Source organism: Tasmannia lanceolata, unplaced genomic scaffold (genome assembly GCF_043159265.1).
Source record: "Tasmannia lanceolata isolate RefF3 unplaced genomic scaffold, GAP_Taslan_0.1 ptg000006l, whole genome shotgun sequence".
NCBI classification, from domain to species: domain Eukaryota; kingdom Viridiplantae; phylum Streptophyta; class Magnoliopsida; order Canellales; family Winteraceae; genus Tasmannia; species Tasmannia lanceolata.
Window position 1 is genome coordinate 14,823,287 of NW_027518683.1, and position 14,699 is coordinate 14,837,985.

A 14,699-nucleotide genomic window follows, 5' to 3' on the forward strand; every position below is an offset into this window, starting at 1 on the left:
GATTCATTTTCATGAAATTCATATGTGGTAATTCACAGGGATTGGCGAAATAGGAGGAGCTTGTCTTGATTTGGACTTTGATGAAGATGACTTACTTGATGAGTAAATCTTCTAAAGTCATAAAGACTATGCTTACATTTCAATATGCATAGAGTTCACTTTTTTGTGGAACTTTATTTTGGATCTCGATGAGAATCATACCTCATGAATGAATTCATCTAAGATCAGTGGGGTTCACTTATATGTGAAACTACCTTTTGGTTGAGTTTAGCTTGTTGTATATCTAAAAATCTTGGTTTGTCATAAAAGGATTCATGTTTTCATTTGGATTACAGATCTTTTATGATATAGACCATATGGTGATGTAGATGATTTAATATTTTGTTTTGAACATTACACTATCTATCTATTGGATTGTGCTATATGTAGAACATAGGATGAGATTGTTGGGTATATAATATAACCCATGTATGTTCTAATATAAGCCCAATAAGATAATAGATCAATGTAGTGGCCTATTTGGGCTAGAGCCCACTAACCTATTAAAACCCTAGTGTATCTAATATATATAGGGGCTGGAGGCAACAAACTTGGTATTCCAAACTAGATACCTTGGGTGTAATGCTTCAAGCAACCTCTTGCTTGACCTAATTCCTCTAACAGAATCAAGGCTACTCAGCTGCAGAACTATTGGCTTACCAGCGCCAGGAGCTATTGATGATGTTCTCTCAGTGGTATAGATCTCCTCTTCCATTTTTAGGTTCTATGTTTTCCTCTTTTTTTTTCTTTAATGGTGTAGCTTAGATCCGAGATTCTTTTGGATTTAAGTTGTTTTTCTGCTTTGGGTTTTATGTTTTTGCATCCTAAAGTATTTGAAAGCTTGGGTTCTCCAATATGATCATTCAATGCTTCTCAAAAAAAAAAAAAAATCATATATCAGCTGAGCTGTTATTGTGTGGTGGTGCCTGACCTCGTGTTCCTTTCTTTTGATATTGTGAGTATCTCCCCATTAATAAAAAAATATAGGTACCTCCCTCCCTAAAATTTTCTTTTCGTCTTAGTAAGGCATAATTATGGATGCGTTATTCTGGCTTTGAAACCTTCAATCCAGCAATATTTTAATCACTTAAAATACCAGAAAACCTAAATCTGGTAACTGAATCAGTTCGTGAAATAGCTTATATTTTTCCCTGTTATGTGGTTTGCTTTTTTATAATCATTGCTTTAATTCTCTATATCTATGTCTATTCTTCATTATTCAGCAATGATTTCGAGTTGAGGAATCATTCAGTTGGTGAAATAGCTTATATTTCTCCTGGTTATGGGTTTTTTTTTAAAAGTTTGGCGGGTTTTGGGTTTTATAATTATTGCTTTTATAATCTCCTGGTTTTGGGTTTTGTTTTTATAATTATTACTTTTTTTTAATGGGTAAGCTGGGGTTTGGCGGGGGACCCCTACTGGTTTATTTGATAAAGATAAAGATGATACAATAATAGGCACAACCCTAGCTCGGAACATGCGAGAGAGAGGGAGAGCAAAGGCTCAGCACATAAGAGCGATAAACACTAAACCTAAGAGATCTAAATGCTCAACACTTGCGATTTACATAATCAGCTAATTTGGTAGGGGTATGCCGGGCTCTTTGTGAGCGTCTTGGCCAATGTTCTTGTGAACTTCCTGCCATGATTCATTTGATTTCTCACTTTCAGAGTTCTTTTCTTCAAAACTATCCTCTTGCTCGACTGGGATCAGGTAAACTTGATTACATTCATCCGCCCAGGATACTTTCTATATCAACATTTATTTTGCATTATTTGGCAATGATTTTGAGTTGAGGAATCATTGAGTTATTGGCTGAGAAGGAATGGTTTTTATTCATGATTTCAAACAAGAGAACACTCACAACCTACTAATTTTCCCGTGCTTAAATTCTATGCCTGCTAAACCATCTTATTTGTCTCCTAGTGGTTTATCCACTTGATTCTTTTCATAATTAGTAGTAAATACTCTGCATCACGACAGTTCAAATTATATGTTGGGTTTTTTACATGGTTGTTTCACCTCCGTCACAAGGAAAGAGTGTAGACTTAGTTACGGAATGGATAGCCATTAGAAATGTGCGATGGGCTTGATTTACTTTGGGCTTGATTCACTTTGGGAGGAAATATTATGTTATATGTGATCTAGTATCCGATTATCTATAAAAAAGTAGTAGTTTAAAAGCATAGTTTCAAAACTCCCCCGTGTCGTTGCTGACTCACCTGAGTCATCCTTTTACCTTGACTGTGTTTTTGTTTGAATCTGTTTTCTGTCCTACGAAGTTAATCAAGGCTCCTTTGACTCTCGAGTTATGACTGTGTGAACCGATTATTTAGCAGCGTTAGCCGAGTATTCATCATGTTGTAAGAAAATTATTTAGAGTATGTTCTTGTCGATCTTCATGAGAAGTGTGGAAAAATCGAGTTTGATACGATGGGGATTTTTCCTATGCCATAGCATTTTATGTCAGATGCATTGCTTAATGAGTATTCAATTTGGATATGCAATAAGTTTCAGCAAATGAGTAAATAACAAACGAGATTAAAGTCTATACTTTATCCGATTCTTTTAAAGGATACATAGTTTAGTAAATACAAATTTGGGCTTTTTTTTATTAGTGCTGCTTGCTTTCAATTTGTAAAACAGAAAAATATGGTGTTTATTTGAAGAAGTAGGATCTGAGATTGGTGATTCTCCTGGTAATGCTCTGGTAGTAATGTAATAAAGCATAATGTTTTGATCCTCACAGGAGTAAACTGGTTACACATTTTAGAACTTTCTGCACTGTCACAAGTTTATCCAATGGCTCTGTGTTTCCTGATGAAGCCTATGATCCATCGCGACTGAGGCAAATACTAGACAGCCGTCAATATGGGCCTTACTTGACGCTGTCGATGATGAGAACCATCGGCCAGCCTTTACATGCATCATTAATCTCCTTTATACTTAACCGACCCAAAGCAATTTGATTATCATCCAATTCGTGACGATCATAAGTGGAAAGTTCATATTCTCCAGTCATTGATAAACAGTTTGTTGGACAATACTCAACGCAGTTACTACAAAATATACAGATTCCGAAATCAAGACTATAATTAAACAATCGTTTCTTTCTAATATCTGTTTCAAATCTCGAGGATAGAGATCCATAGATAGGGCATACAAGAGAAGACATGGGCAAGTCTAGTCATAATTTTTCTGTTGAAGGATCTTCAGTGAATGGAAGTTGATGTGGCCGAACCTTTGATGCCATAGCCAAGAGTCCTCAATTTCTACTTTTATGGCTGTCTTTAATGTACTGCTCATATTTTATCTTTGTTACCTTTTCTTAATAATGAGAAACAATTTGAAAGAACCGAGTCGACCCCTAGAGCTGCCTCCTAAAACAAGAAATAAATTGGTGTTTGTTGCCGTTATTTGCCGTGGATTGCAAATACTAGAAAACTCCGGTTGAGCGTGCGTGAGCAGTGACCAAGGAGAAGTCTTATAGAGTTTAATTTGGAGGGGAGAAGAGACTCTCTCTTCGTGTCTTTTCTCCATTTGGACGTACTGGGAAGTTTCAAGGGCCTCTAAAGCTAATCTTACAAATTCAAAGGGGAGGGGGCAATATTAGAGATGACAAAGCGAAGGTGGACATGACATTCTCTAGCATGTATGGCAAAGGATCCAACATGAATGGGAATGCAGGGCCATCTCGATGGTTTAAGGGTATGTAAGTCTCTGAATATAAAACCCTTCGAAGTAAAATCAGACGTCAAAGTTCTAGTAGACATGGTAATAAACAAAGTTAGGCCACTCTGAATTCATCCAATACTTATGGTCGCATGTAAGGGCCCACTCTCACTATTATTCATGTATTTTGCATAAGATGAAGCTTGTCTGAGCCAGGCCAATCACCAATAATTTTGTTGGAGGGATTAATTTTGTTGGAGGGATCTTCCTTGAGATGTTAAAGGAGCGACGCGATATGATCATTTAGAGACTCTCCATTTTCGTCTTAAGGGCTGATCATTTCATTTTTTTTTTTTTTTAGCACTGCTACGAAAACAGGATTCCGTTTTGGAAAAAAAAAACGGGTATAAACCATTTGAGCCACGTCCGCTAATAGACAAATGGATGGAGCTCAAATCCCCATAAAAGCAATAAATACACATTTAAAAGGGTCAAATCAACAGTCATTTAAGTTCCATTTTTATTTTCCAAACGGAATCCCGTTTTCATAGTGTTTTCCTTTTTATTTTGTAGTTTTACAAACAGTATTTGTCTTTGTTGTCTTGTGATTAATAGGGCTTCAACTTGGGCGGGCTCAACCTGAACCCGACGGTTTCAACCCGGGAAAAAGTCGGGTTGGGTTGAGTTCGGGTTGAGGGCTTAGGGTTGAGGGCTTAGGCAACCTGACCAGAGTGAACCCGACTTTTTTGATAATTTAAAAAAAAATTTAAGCTAAAAATCTCGGGTTGGGGTTGGCAAAAAGGGTTCCTTGGGTCGGGTCGGGTTTGGGTTGGCCTCAACCCGACCCAAGTTGCACCCCTGCTTGTGAACATGATCAGGCTGCTTTGTCTTTTAATTTTCTTTAGGCTCCGTTCCTTTTCGGCGTAAAAATGGACGTAAAATTTTACGTCCATTTTTACGTCAAAAAGGAGCCTTGGTAAAATTTTCGTGGGATTGCAGGTGAAAAAAAAACTTTTACCCCTTTAAAGGAAAACTCTAACCAATCATTCTATAATAGCACCCTAATGATGATGCTAAATGATCCAAACAATATTGGAAATGATATATTCACCCACATTTCTTCCCTGGACCACTCCATTCTAGTGTAAAAAGAACAGTCATAAATACACTAAAGTGGGTGGCTATACACATATCGTATCTATCCACATCTATAATGTATGTCCTACATTGCAAGGGAGAGGGACTTCTAGAATACTGCCATGCTTGGGTTCCTGTGTAGCCCACTCCCAGGTGGGATTGTCCTTCACCCTCTTTCCTTACTTTTATAACACTCTGGCCCAGTCCCACGTGGAGAGAGAGAGAGAGAGAGAGAGAGAGAGAGAGAGAGAGAGAGAGAGAGAGAGAGAGAGAGAGAAAGAGAGAGAGAGCAATATGCTATTTGATCCATTCTTAAGGGCCTTGGCTTGCAGAATTAGAAACAACAATCAATTTGCTCAACCCCTCTTAATTTCTCTCCATATTATATTATATGCCGGTGATACCAAGTTTATTTATATGGGTACCTTTTTTTGTTTGTTTTTTCCTTTTGTTCTTTCATTTTTGGTCTACATATTATATAGTTAAGCTGCCGCAACACCATCTGAGAAGAGTCTTGGAGCTGAACAGGGAGAAATAGAGTAATCAAAAGGTTTTAGAGCTTCAGATCCACATTTCTCTTTGTATTCATCACTCAGAATTTGCTGGCATCTGCATTCCACACTACAGAAGGCTTTATCTCCTCTGCAAGTCGGAAAACCATAAGCTTTATCAATACTCTAGTCATGAACAAAAGATTATACTATGCTAGTTCATCCCAGGAAAAAGCATCAGATTAAAGAACAACTAAGACCCAAATGGGTTTTCTCCCACTAAATTATTCCCACAATAAGCATCAATTATGCACAAAAAATTAGTCTCCCAAACTAAATTATCTCCAAAACATCGACAAAGTTAATGGCAAAACAGACCCGAATGAAATTTTCGAGAATGAAAATTATTTCAAAAGAATCATTAAATTCAGAGACGGCAGTGATAAATCGACCCCCATATATATATATATATATATATATATATATATATATATCTTAAATCGACTCCTTTTAACGGAAAACGTTAGGGTGTGTGAATAAAGTTTTCATCCGCCATTAAACACCGTACAAGTGTGCAACACACACGCCCTAACATTTTCCGTTAAAAGGGGCCGACTTAAGATATATGGGGCCGATTTATCACTCTCCTTAGAGAAAATATGACCAAATTAGAAGAAACCAACCGTCACTATCCATATAATACAAAAAAATCAAGTAAGAAACTCAAAGATCGAATATATATAAGGAAAGGAAACTCCAATTCAAGAGTAAATTACCCTAAAACTATCCTTAGTTGCAGGGTTAACTAAAACAGTCAAAACCAATTTGAGGTGAAAACTATCAGTACTAACAATTGAGGCTTCAGTGATTGACTCGGAACTTAGTTTGGCAAGTGTGGTACTCTGATTTATAATGAATTGGTCAGGTCAATAATCAGATTTTTTCATTAAATCGGTGCCAAACGAACTTTAAAACCCAAAGAAAAATAGAAGGATATTTATGGACTGATAGACAATGATAAGAAAAATAGAAGGATATTTATGCATACGACAAGGTGTTGAATTCATTACCCTGGCATGTTTGTGGATTGATAGACAATGAAAAGAACCCAGATACAGGAAATAAAAGCAAATTATGCATGCAAAACTGTCCACGAAATACAACCGATATGAAGATTCCAAACAAAAACAAGCAAGACAAAAACTGTCACTAATCCAGCACTGCAAGAAAAACCAACATGACAACCATCCAAATTCAGAAATTTGAAAACCCAATTGACAAAAATAAATGACAATAAATTCGTCACAACAAATTTACCATGAAGATCCCAATTCCAAAGAGCCCACCCACCGATCCTCATGTCCAAAGAAAATGAAGAGAACAGACCACAAATGTACCACGAAGACCCCTCTATAAGTTCATATGCATAAAAGAATTTAAAAATTAAAGACTGCATTTTTTATATTTTTACACCAACTAATTCCATTGTCTACTTGAATAGAAGAGCCTAAATGAATGCTATATTTAATTTCACATTTCCAGCATTAATCAGCAGAGCGTAACGAATAATATTGGCCAGATGATCAGGGGCGGCGTCACATATAGTGTGGGGGTGGCCACGGCCCCCAATGCAAACTCCCTTTTATCACTACAACAAAAAAAGGGTTTTTCCGGCGTTCACAAATGCCGCTAAAAGGCAGAAATACATTTAGCTTATCATAAAGAATCTTTGCAGCCGACAGGCAAAATGGTGGACAGATTTGGACATCCAAATCAATAAAATTATTGGATTGCTGTTTTTAACACAAGTTTATATCAGTCAAAGCAAATTCGAATATGGAGTTATCTGATTCAATAAATTAAAAAAAATTAAAAAGGACTTGCTTTTCGAAGTATCTGTCTCACAGCAAATAAAATTAGAGAAAACGGTTCCTGCACATATGTGTAGATAAGTTATCTACACACTAGCTTAAAATACAGTGGGGGCCACATTATTTGAGTGATCCAAACCATTCATTTTTAAGGCCCTCACATAGATAGGGTGTCCACAAAAAATCAGATCCATAGGATCATCCTAACCATTTGAATTGTGGAGGCAAAAAATGGACTAATTTGTGAAGGTTTAAAGACAACCGTTTTACCTCCACAAATCGTAGGGTTGGGATGATCCTATGGATCTGATTTTTTGTACACACCCTATCTATGTGAGGGCCTTTAAAATGGATGGCTTGGATCACCCAAACAATGTGGGCCCCCACTGTATTTTAAGCTAGTGTGTAGAGAACTCTCTACAGATATGTGTAGGAACCGTTTTCTCATAAAATTAATGAATTGTCTCAGCAAATTAGATCCATAGAACAAAAACCAGCCAATAAGTTCTGATGATCCTTTAAGAAATGTTTGTAGAAGAATCTAACTAACAAATTGACGCTTCGGTTAAGGGAAGAGTTCAGTCTGTTGGTGTTCTTTGCTAGAGACATTTCATTTTTATACAATCAAAAAATCAGATCCCATGTGAAAAGATTCTATCAGTATGAAGCTCTAAGCTAGAGATCAGGCTAGCTTTCCCCCCCCCCCCAAAAAAAAAAAAAAAAAATATTCACAGAACGTGGATCACATTATTTCAGTTCCACAATGCAAACTTTAGAAAACTTTATATACTTCAGAAAAAGTACTAATGAACTACATAAATATGGGTTTAGATCATTGAAATTGTAACTAAATCACATTGATCAGAAGTTCAGAAACCTGAGATCCCATATAAATCAGGAAATAAGAAAAATTAGGAAACTAGTAATCCCATTCAAAATCTAAAACTATCTAGAAAAGACAACAGATAATATCATCAGCTTCCTTTCATGAACATCCAAAACAAAACAAAATAAAGATAATTTGATCGGAATAATCACAGACATGAACCAACATGTATCACCAAGACAGACATATCCTCAGGTTTGAAAGAAAACCCAGATAAAAATAATAAGAAATTCTCATCCTATCACAAACTAATAAAGGGGAAAATGAAAAGAAAGCAAAGGAATAAAGAATCCATCTGCAGGAAATATATCAAAAATCTTGTATGAATTAAAAAATCACAGTCCAAAAAAAATTAATAAAATCCATCAACCAAAGAATCTAGATCCATTGAAATTCATAAACCACCCAAAAATCAGAACTTATTGGCTTTTCAAACAGACAACTAGACAAGAAACTTAAAAAAAAAAAAAAAAAAAAAACTCCACGGACCCAAATACAATAATTCTCTTAACTAATGGCCACTGATATTGGCAGTATCATGTTTTGATAATTGCACAAACTCACTTTTAATAATTTAAACAGCTGTCAAAAGTTATTGCAATTCCCAAAAAAAGCTCTCGGAATGCAATTCAATTAAGAAAGGACACGATAATTTCGTTTAATTATCAAAACATGGTAGTGCCAATATCAAATGAAAACAGAGAAATAGAGAGCGCGCTAAATTCACCTGTACATAAAAATATCCAATCCACGAAGCTTCTTCCCGCAAAGATAGCAAAAATTCAAGAAATCCCCCATCCGGACCGTCCGGCCCAAGTCCGAATACCTAGACGGAGAGGCATAAAACACCCCCGAGTTTTCCCAATAATTACCATCAATGCCATCTGGCTTTTCAAAGTACTCATATTTTCGGACCGATTCATTTCCGACATTCGAAATCACGCAAGTATAGGTCTCCGACAACTCCAACTCATCAGAATCCGATATGGGTCCGCTAAATTTCGAGGCCCGTTTGCCCGAAACAATCGGAATCGGATCCGATCGGGGCGAAACAACGGTTTTCATGGGCCATTTTGGGTCGTGAATATCGGTAGTTTCGTTCATGGCGGCCACGATTCCGAGTCCGACTACCCCTTCTTCGAACTTTTTTGGGGATTTCGAGAAAAGGAGTTTGTAATCGAGGGGCGACTTTGGAGATTTGGAGGGGTCCGAACGGGAGTTTAATTCAGTGAAGTTTATGAAGAGAGGGAGCTTGATCGACCCTCTCTTCTCGTGGGATTCAGACATTACTTTTTTGGGGATTTGGAGTGGTTTAGAGAGAGACAGAGAGAGAGAGTTCCTTGCCTACTGACATGTCTTGGGGGATTTTGAAGGTTTATAAATACATCAGATGAGGTTACTGATATTGACACTGCTGTGTTTTAATAATTACACAAAACAGGGTTGTCTTTTATGTTTTAGTTGGCTTCTGAGAGCTGTTTGAGAACTGTAACAAAAGACAGTGCTCAGTTTGTGCAATTATCAAAACAAGGTAGTGCCAACATCTCTTTTCCCAATAGAAAATTGTTTTTTTTTTTTTTGAAATGGCAACCAATAGAAAATTGTTTTCTTCTCAAGAAATGATTTATTATTTTCTTGGGATTTGCTAGGGAATTTTGAGGAGAGGCATTTTGCAGCTGGCTTTTGCACAGCCACACAGGCTCAATTTTCAGCAAATTTTGTCATATTCATTTATTTATGTGAGGTGGCTGTTCACTGGTGTGAAATTCAGATGCAAAATGCCCTTAGGACGAAATTCCCTAGCAAATCCCTTCTTTCTTATTTTGTCTATTTTATATGGGGAGATTCTTTGAAATGAATGATCCGAAGTTGGTTTCAATAAAATAACCTACCTTTTGTTTTATCTTCTTTTAAATTAACTTCAAATATATAAATATATTGCTTCATCCTCTTGGCTTCCACCTTTCTCTTTCTCTTCCATGTGATCCAAACTCCTTGTTAATTGTTATTATTCTTCCCTCTTTCCTTTTGCTTTGTTATTATACAATTGTCTAGATTTATATAGTAACATCCTCACAAAATTTAATTGTACGAAAATCCATTTTCATTTTCTTAACTCTATCATTAGCTATTTGATCAATGGTTGAGATCGTCTGTTACTGATCTACCAGTGCTAGTGTACGTGGCAATCAGAACCACTGGAATTTTCTGACGTCAAGTACATTTGCCCCACTTTAGTCATTGATACACCGGCGCCGGGTGTCCTTGGTGATCAAAAGGGGCGTAAATATCACTTCCCTTTTTTTCTTTTTTTTTTCCCGAGGTGATTTGCTTGGCCATTTCATAGAAAGCCATATCGTGGCTCACATTTTTAGGAGAGAACAGCCACCTCCCAAAGTGGCTTTCTGCGAAATTGCCTAGCAAAAATTGCCTTTAACAATTAATTGAAAATGTACTGTAAATAAAGAGGGGATTGACATTATTAAAACAAGTGCTAACATCATATCCCTTTTACTAAAATGTATAATTCATGTGTTAAAAAAAAATATTAACTAAAGGGAGATATGATAATGGCAACACTTGTTTTGATATTGACAAACCTTTCTTATATATTTAAATTTCCTCAAATTGGCTCCTCTCTGAATAAACTCTATATAACTCCAGGTTTGGACATCACAATAATAGTCTTTACCAACGTCTTTTATCGCGAGGTCGCAGTATAATTCATCTGTGTTTAAAATGCTTGTTGACATTTCATATATATGGAAGGGGAGATCTAGGACAAATACACTATGTCATGTTGTATAAAGGATTTAGGACAAATACACTATGTCATGTCACAACCTGGCTTGACTCGGCATGCATGTGAAATGTTTTGTCTCTAAGGCCATGTTTGGTATGAAGATTTTTTCATGGAATATTAACTTACTATATATTGAAAGAGAGGAAGGAAGAGTGGGAGAGGAAGAGATTTGAGAGATTTGCCCCTCTCCTAGGAACCAATATTCCATCGAAAAAACGTTCATGGTTGCTAAACATTTCTAAATGTCTCTTAACTTTCTTTAGATCACAATCCTATGTAAACTCAAAGGTCGTCTTGTGCACAATTAACGTGGGACTAAATATTTTCACTGCTCCGTTTGGTTGTCGGAATTTTTTTTATTCTTGCGACTTTTGGGGAATTTCCGCAGGAAACCCAGATTTGGTTGGTGGGCCCAAAATAATCCCAGGAACCAAAATAACCCCTGACGAAAACCTAGGAAGGAAAAAAAAAATACTCCCAGGAACCAAAAATAAGCTTGTAGAAGAATTTTTTCTTCTTCCCAACAGTTCAAGCAACCAAACAAAGCATTTTTTTTCCCACCATAGTCCGGTCAACCGAACATGGGATTTCTATTTTACCGGGATACTTTCAGGAAAATTTTTTCCCACCAATCTCCTAGGAAGTGTTTTTATTCCACAAAAATCCCAAGAACCAAAAAATTCCGGCAAGTGAGAAAAGAGAAAACAACCTAGGTGAAACACAATTTCAAAAAAAAAAAATGTATCTTTTAAAAATCAGTAAAAGATAAGATTTTGACATCATATTAGATGTCTTTTAACCGATAGAAATCAGTGAGTCTTCTTTTTCATCTTCTTCTTGCAGCTCCTCCTGAATTTTTTCGTTATTTTTTCCTCAGTAAAATAATGAAAAGTAAAGAATGGATATTTGATTGCGGAGCAAATTCATTTTTTCAATAGGAATTGATATCAACACTCTTTATTTTCTTAATGATACTTCTCAGCCTATCAACTTATCTTTTTGATTGGTCGATGATAGCCTTTTGAGAATTATACATTCAAGTAAAATGCAAAGAATGCTATATTAAAAAAAGCCAAAAGGGGAGTGCAGTGCAGATATCAATTATCTTTCTCCATTTTTTCACTACTAAGGTAAGTTATTGTCCTAACTTTAGAAAAGTAAAAAAATCATTAAAGCTTATCCCTTTTTTATTCTAATGATATTTTAATTCTCTTTCTTCTACTTCCACTTTATTTTTTCATTGTTCAGATAATGTGACCCTATCGGTAAATTTTTTTAGCTTCACGTCATTACCGCGAGGCTTTTATCAAAAGTAAGAAAAACAAATTGTTCTAGCTTTTTAATCATCCAATTAAATAAAAAATAAAAATAAATAAATTATGCCCACCGGAATTTACCAAACCAGCGGCCAAAACCGGTGGCACTACCTTTAATACCAGCTCTTTGGAAGTAGACAAAAATGCCCTTACCTTTTACAAAACTGACGTACATAGCATATTTGATAATTACAATTAGAGACTAAGCAATTAGATGAAAAAGATATTTAATAAGGGTGATGATATTTTCACCCCCCAATACTACTTGCACAACCCTCTTTAATGTGATTTGACATAAAGGGAGTGCGCACGTAATGCACACTTCTCACGTCAAATCAGGTTATAACGGGGTGTGCACGTTTTGGTATTTACACCACCCTTGCTGCGTCAAGAAATCCGGCACTCTCATCGCCGGTTTCCCGGTTCCCAACAGAGTCGGAAACTCTCTCCTCGGATTGTGTCAGATCCCGGCGAGCGTCAGTCGTACGAATACGGTTTCACCAATGTTTTTTCGCTTTTCCTGACAGAATATAAAGCTGTTACATGCCACGTCACAGTCCCTTTTCCCAATCAAAAGTTGCCACGTTACAAACTCACTCGCATGCAATTTCCTGAAAACTATATACACGCACCAAACGAGAGAAAAAAAAAATCTGAATCATGCAGAAAGTAGAAAGAGAACGAGAGATGCAATGAAGAAACTTCGGTTTCAGGGAGGTTGAGCAAATATTTTATCATGGCGAAAACATCCCCGTCTCTTTGATTAAATGACAAACGTATCCTTCGTTGGCATAACCCCTTAAAAACGACCGATAAGTAACGGTCGGATGTGTCATATTCCGGGACGGGGAAAGATGTTTGGGCGGTGCTCTAGATGGGTGACACGTGTCGTGGTACAGGTGTACGTCACGTCAGGACGGAGACAGTTTCGGAATCTGCCCGTTATGATTAATTGAGCGGGGCCCACCACTAAAATGTACTCAACCACCTCCGCTTTTGGTTTATGTTCGCCTCTTTCTCTCTCTCTTCTTTATTCGAAAGTGATAAAGCGCGTTGCTTTCAGTTTTCTAGGCTTCATTGCATTTCATCTTTCTTGACTTGTCTTTCCCAAGCCAACTTGATACAGGGGTGGAGACTAACGTGCGCCGGTAGGGTGTTGTGTGTTACACTGAAACTTTTAAATGACATTGATGACCACCCTTGTGACTTTTAATAAACACTTTTCTCTTTCGTAATTGGAGGGAATACTTGTACCCTTCCCCTTGGCTTGCAATTTTATAATCATTTGTTAGAGGCTCTTCTCACGAAGCTAATAGAAAAGGTGCAGAACAAAGAGATAATACCAAAAGAGGTGGCCCTGGGAAGAAAAGAGGGGCCCAATATATAATTTCCCAAATAATAAGAGGTTTTAAGTTAAGTTGCCCCCTGCCGTTAAACAGGGTACAAGTGTACAACTCACATGCCCTGACGTTTTCCATTAAAAGGCTTGCACTCCTATCCCAAGATATTAAAGTACACACACCAAGGAGGAGACAAGCATTGAATTTACCTCAAACTTACCTCATAGAGTAGTGGTGCGGTAGTGTTTGGTACTTTGGTTTTCAACCTTGTAGTAATGGTAGGAAGTGTCATCACCAATAAATATATATATATATATATATATATATATATATATATATATGTATATATATACATATAGAGCATTATTCCCAAAAAATCTAATAAAAAAACTACATTATTTTTAAGGCAATCATAAATTCGCACCCCTTTAACATGAATTGATGTTAAAAAGAGTTGAAATCTGCCACATACACTCCTTTAAAGGGGTGCGAATTATCCTACTGGGGGTGCAAATTTATCATCGCCCTATTTTTAATTTTGGCTTGAATTTTCTAGGGAGGAGAGAAGGGTGACACATAAGCAAACATGCAATGATTAACCAAGAGACATCCTAGAGACTACTCTAGGGATTTCGATGCTAACTAAGTAAGAAATTTTGCTGATGTGTCAGCCAAATACCAAGCAAAACCCGTAGGCTAACTTGACTGGGCAACCAAATAGGCCCTGGTTGATTACACGATATCATGGGTTTACCAGGAGTTTTGACAATTTGTGGAGGTTGCACGTCATCAAAAAATTGTCTTTTTCGTGGATTTTTACTAGGAGACTACATGGCTTGTCTCCTCCTTGTCTACCCAAGTGGCATATCGGCAACTACTAGTAAAGACCAACGAAAAAGACGATTTTTCACAAGTAGAATCTTGAGATTTATGCTTTAGGAGATGATATTTTAACCCCCGGCCCGCAGTACGCATGCGCACCTCCTTATAACGTGATTTGATGTGAACAGTGGACAACTCTAACGCTTTTTGACGTCAAATCACGTTAACAAGGGAGTGCATGCGTACTGGAGGGGGTGAAAATATCATCACCCTTATGCTTTTCCTCTATTTCTTTCTCTCGTCCCTCTTTATAATGGTAATG

The 14,699-nt window shown here is 36.8% G+C and overlaps 1 protein-coding gene across 1 annotated transcript; it reads right to left on the reverse strand.

Moving 5' to 3' along the window:
• Positions 1 to 5,133: 5,133 nt before the first annotated feature.
• On the reverse strand, positions 5,134 to 9,463 carry LOC143879846 (FCS-Like Zinc finger 13-like). Its single transcript, XM_077382486.1, has 2 exons — positions 8,824 to 9,463; positions 5,134 to 5,490 (listed from the first exon to the last, which is right to left on the reverse strand). Exons 1-2 carry the CDS (start codon positions 9,381 to 9,383, stop codon positions 5,331 to 5,333), a joined length of 720 nt encoding a protein of 239 aa, XP_077238601.1. The 5' UTR covers positions 9,384 to 9,463; the 3' UTR covers positions 5,134 to 5,330.
• Between the last annotated feature and the right edge of the window lie 5,236 nt (positions 9,464 to 14,699).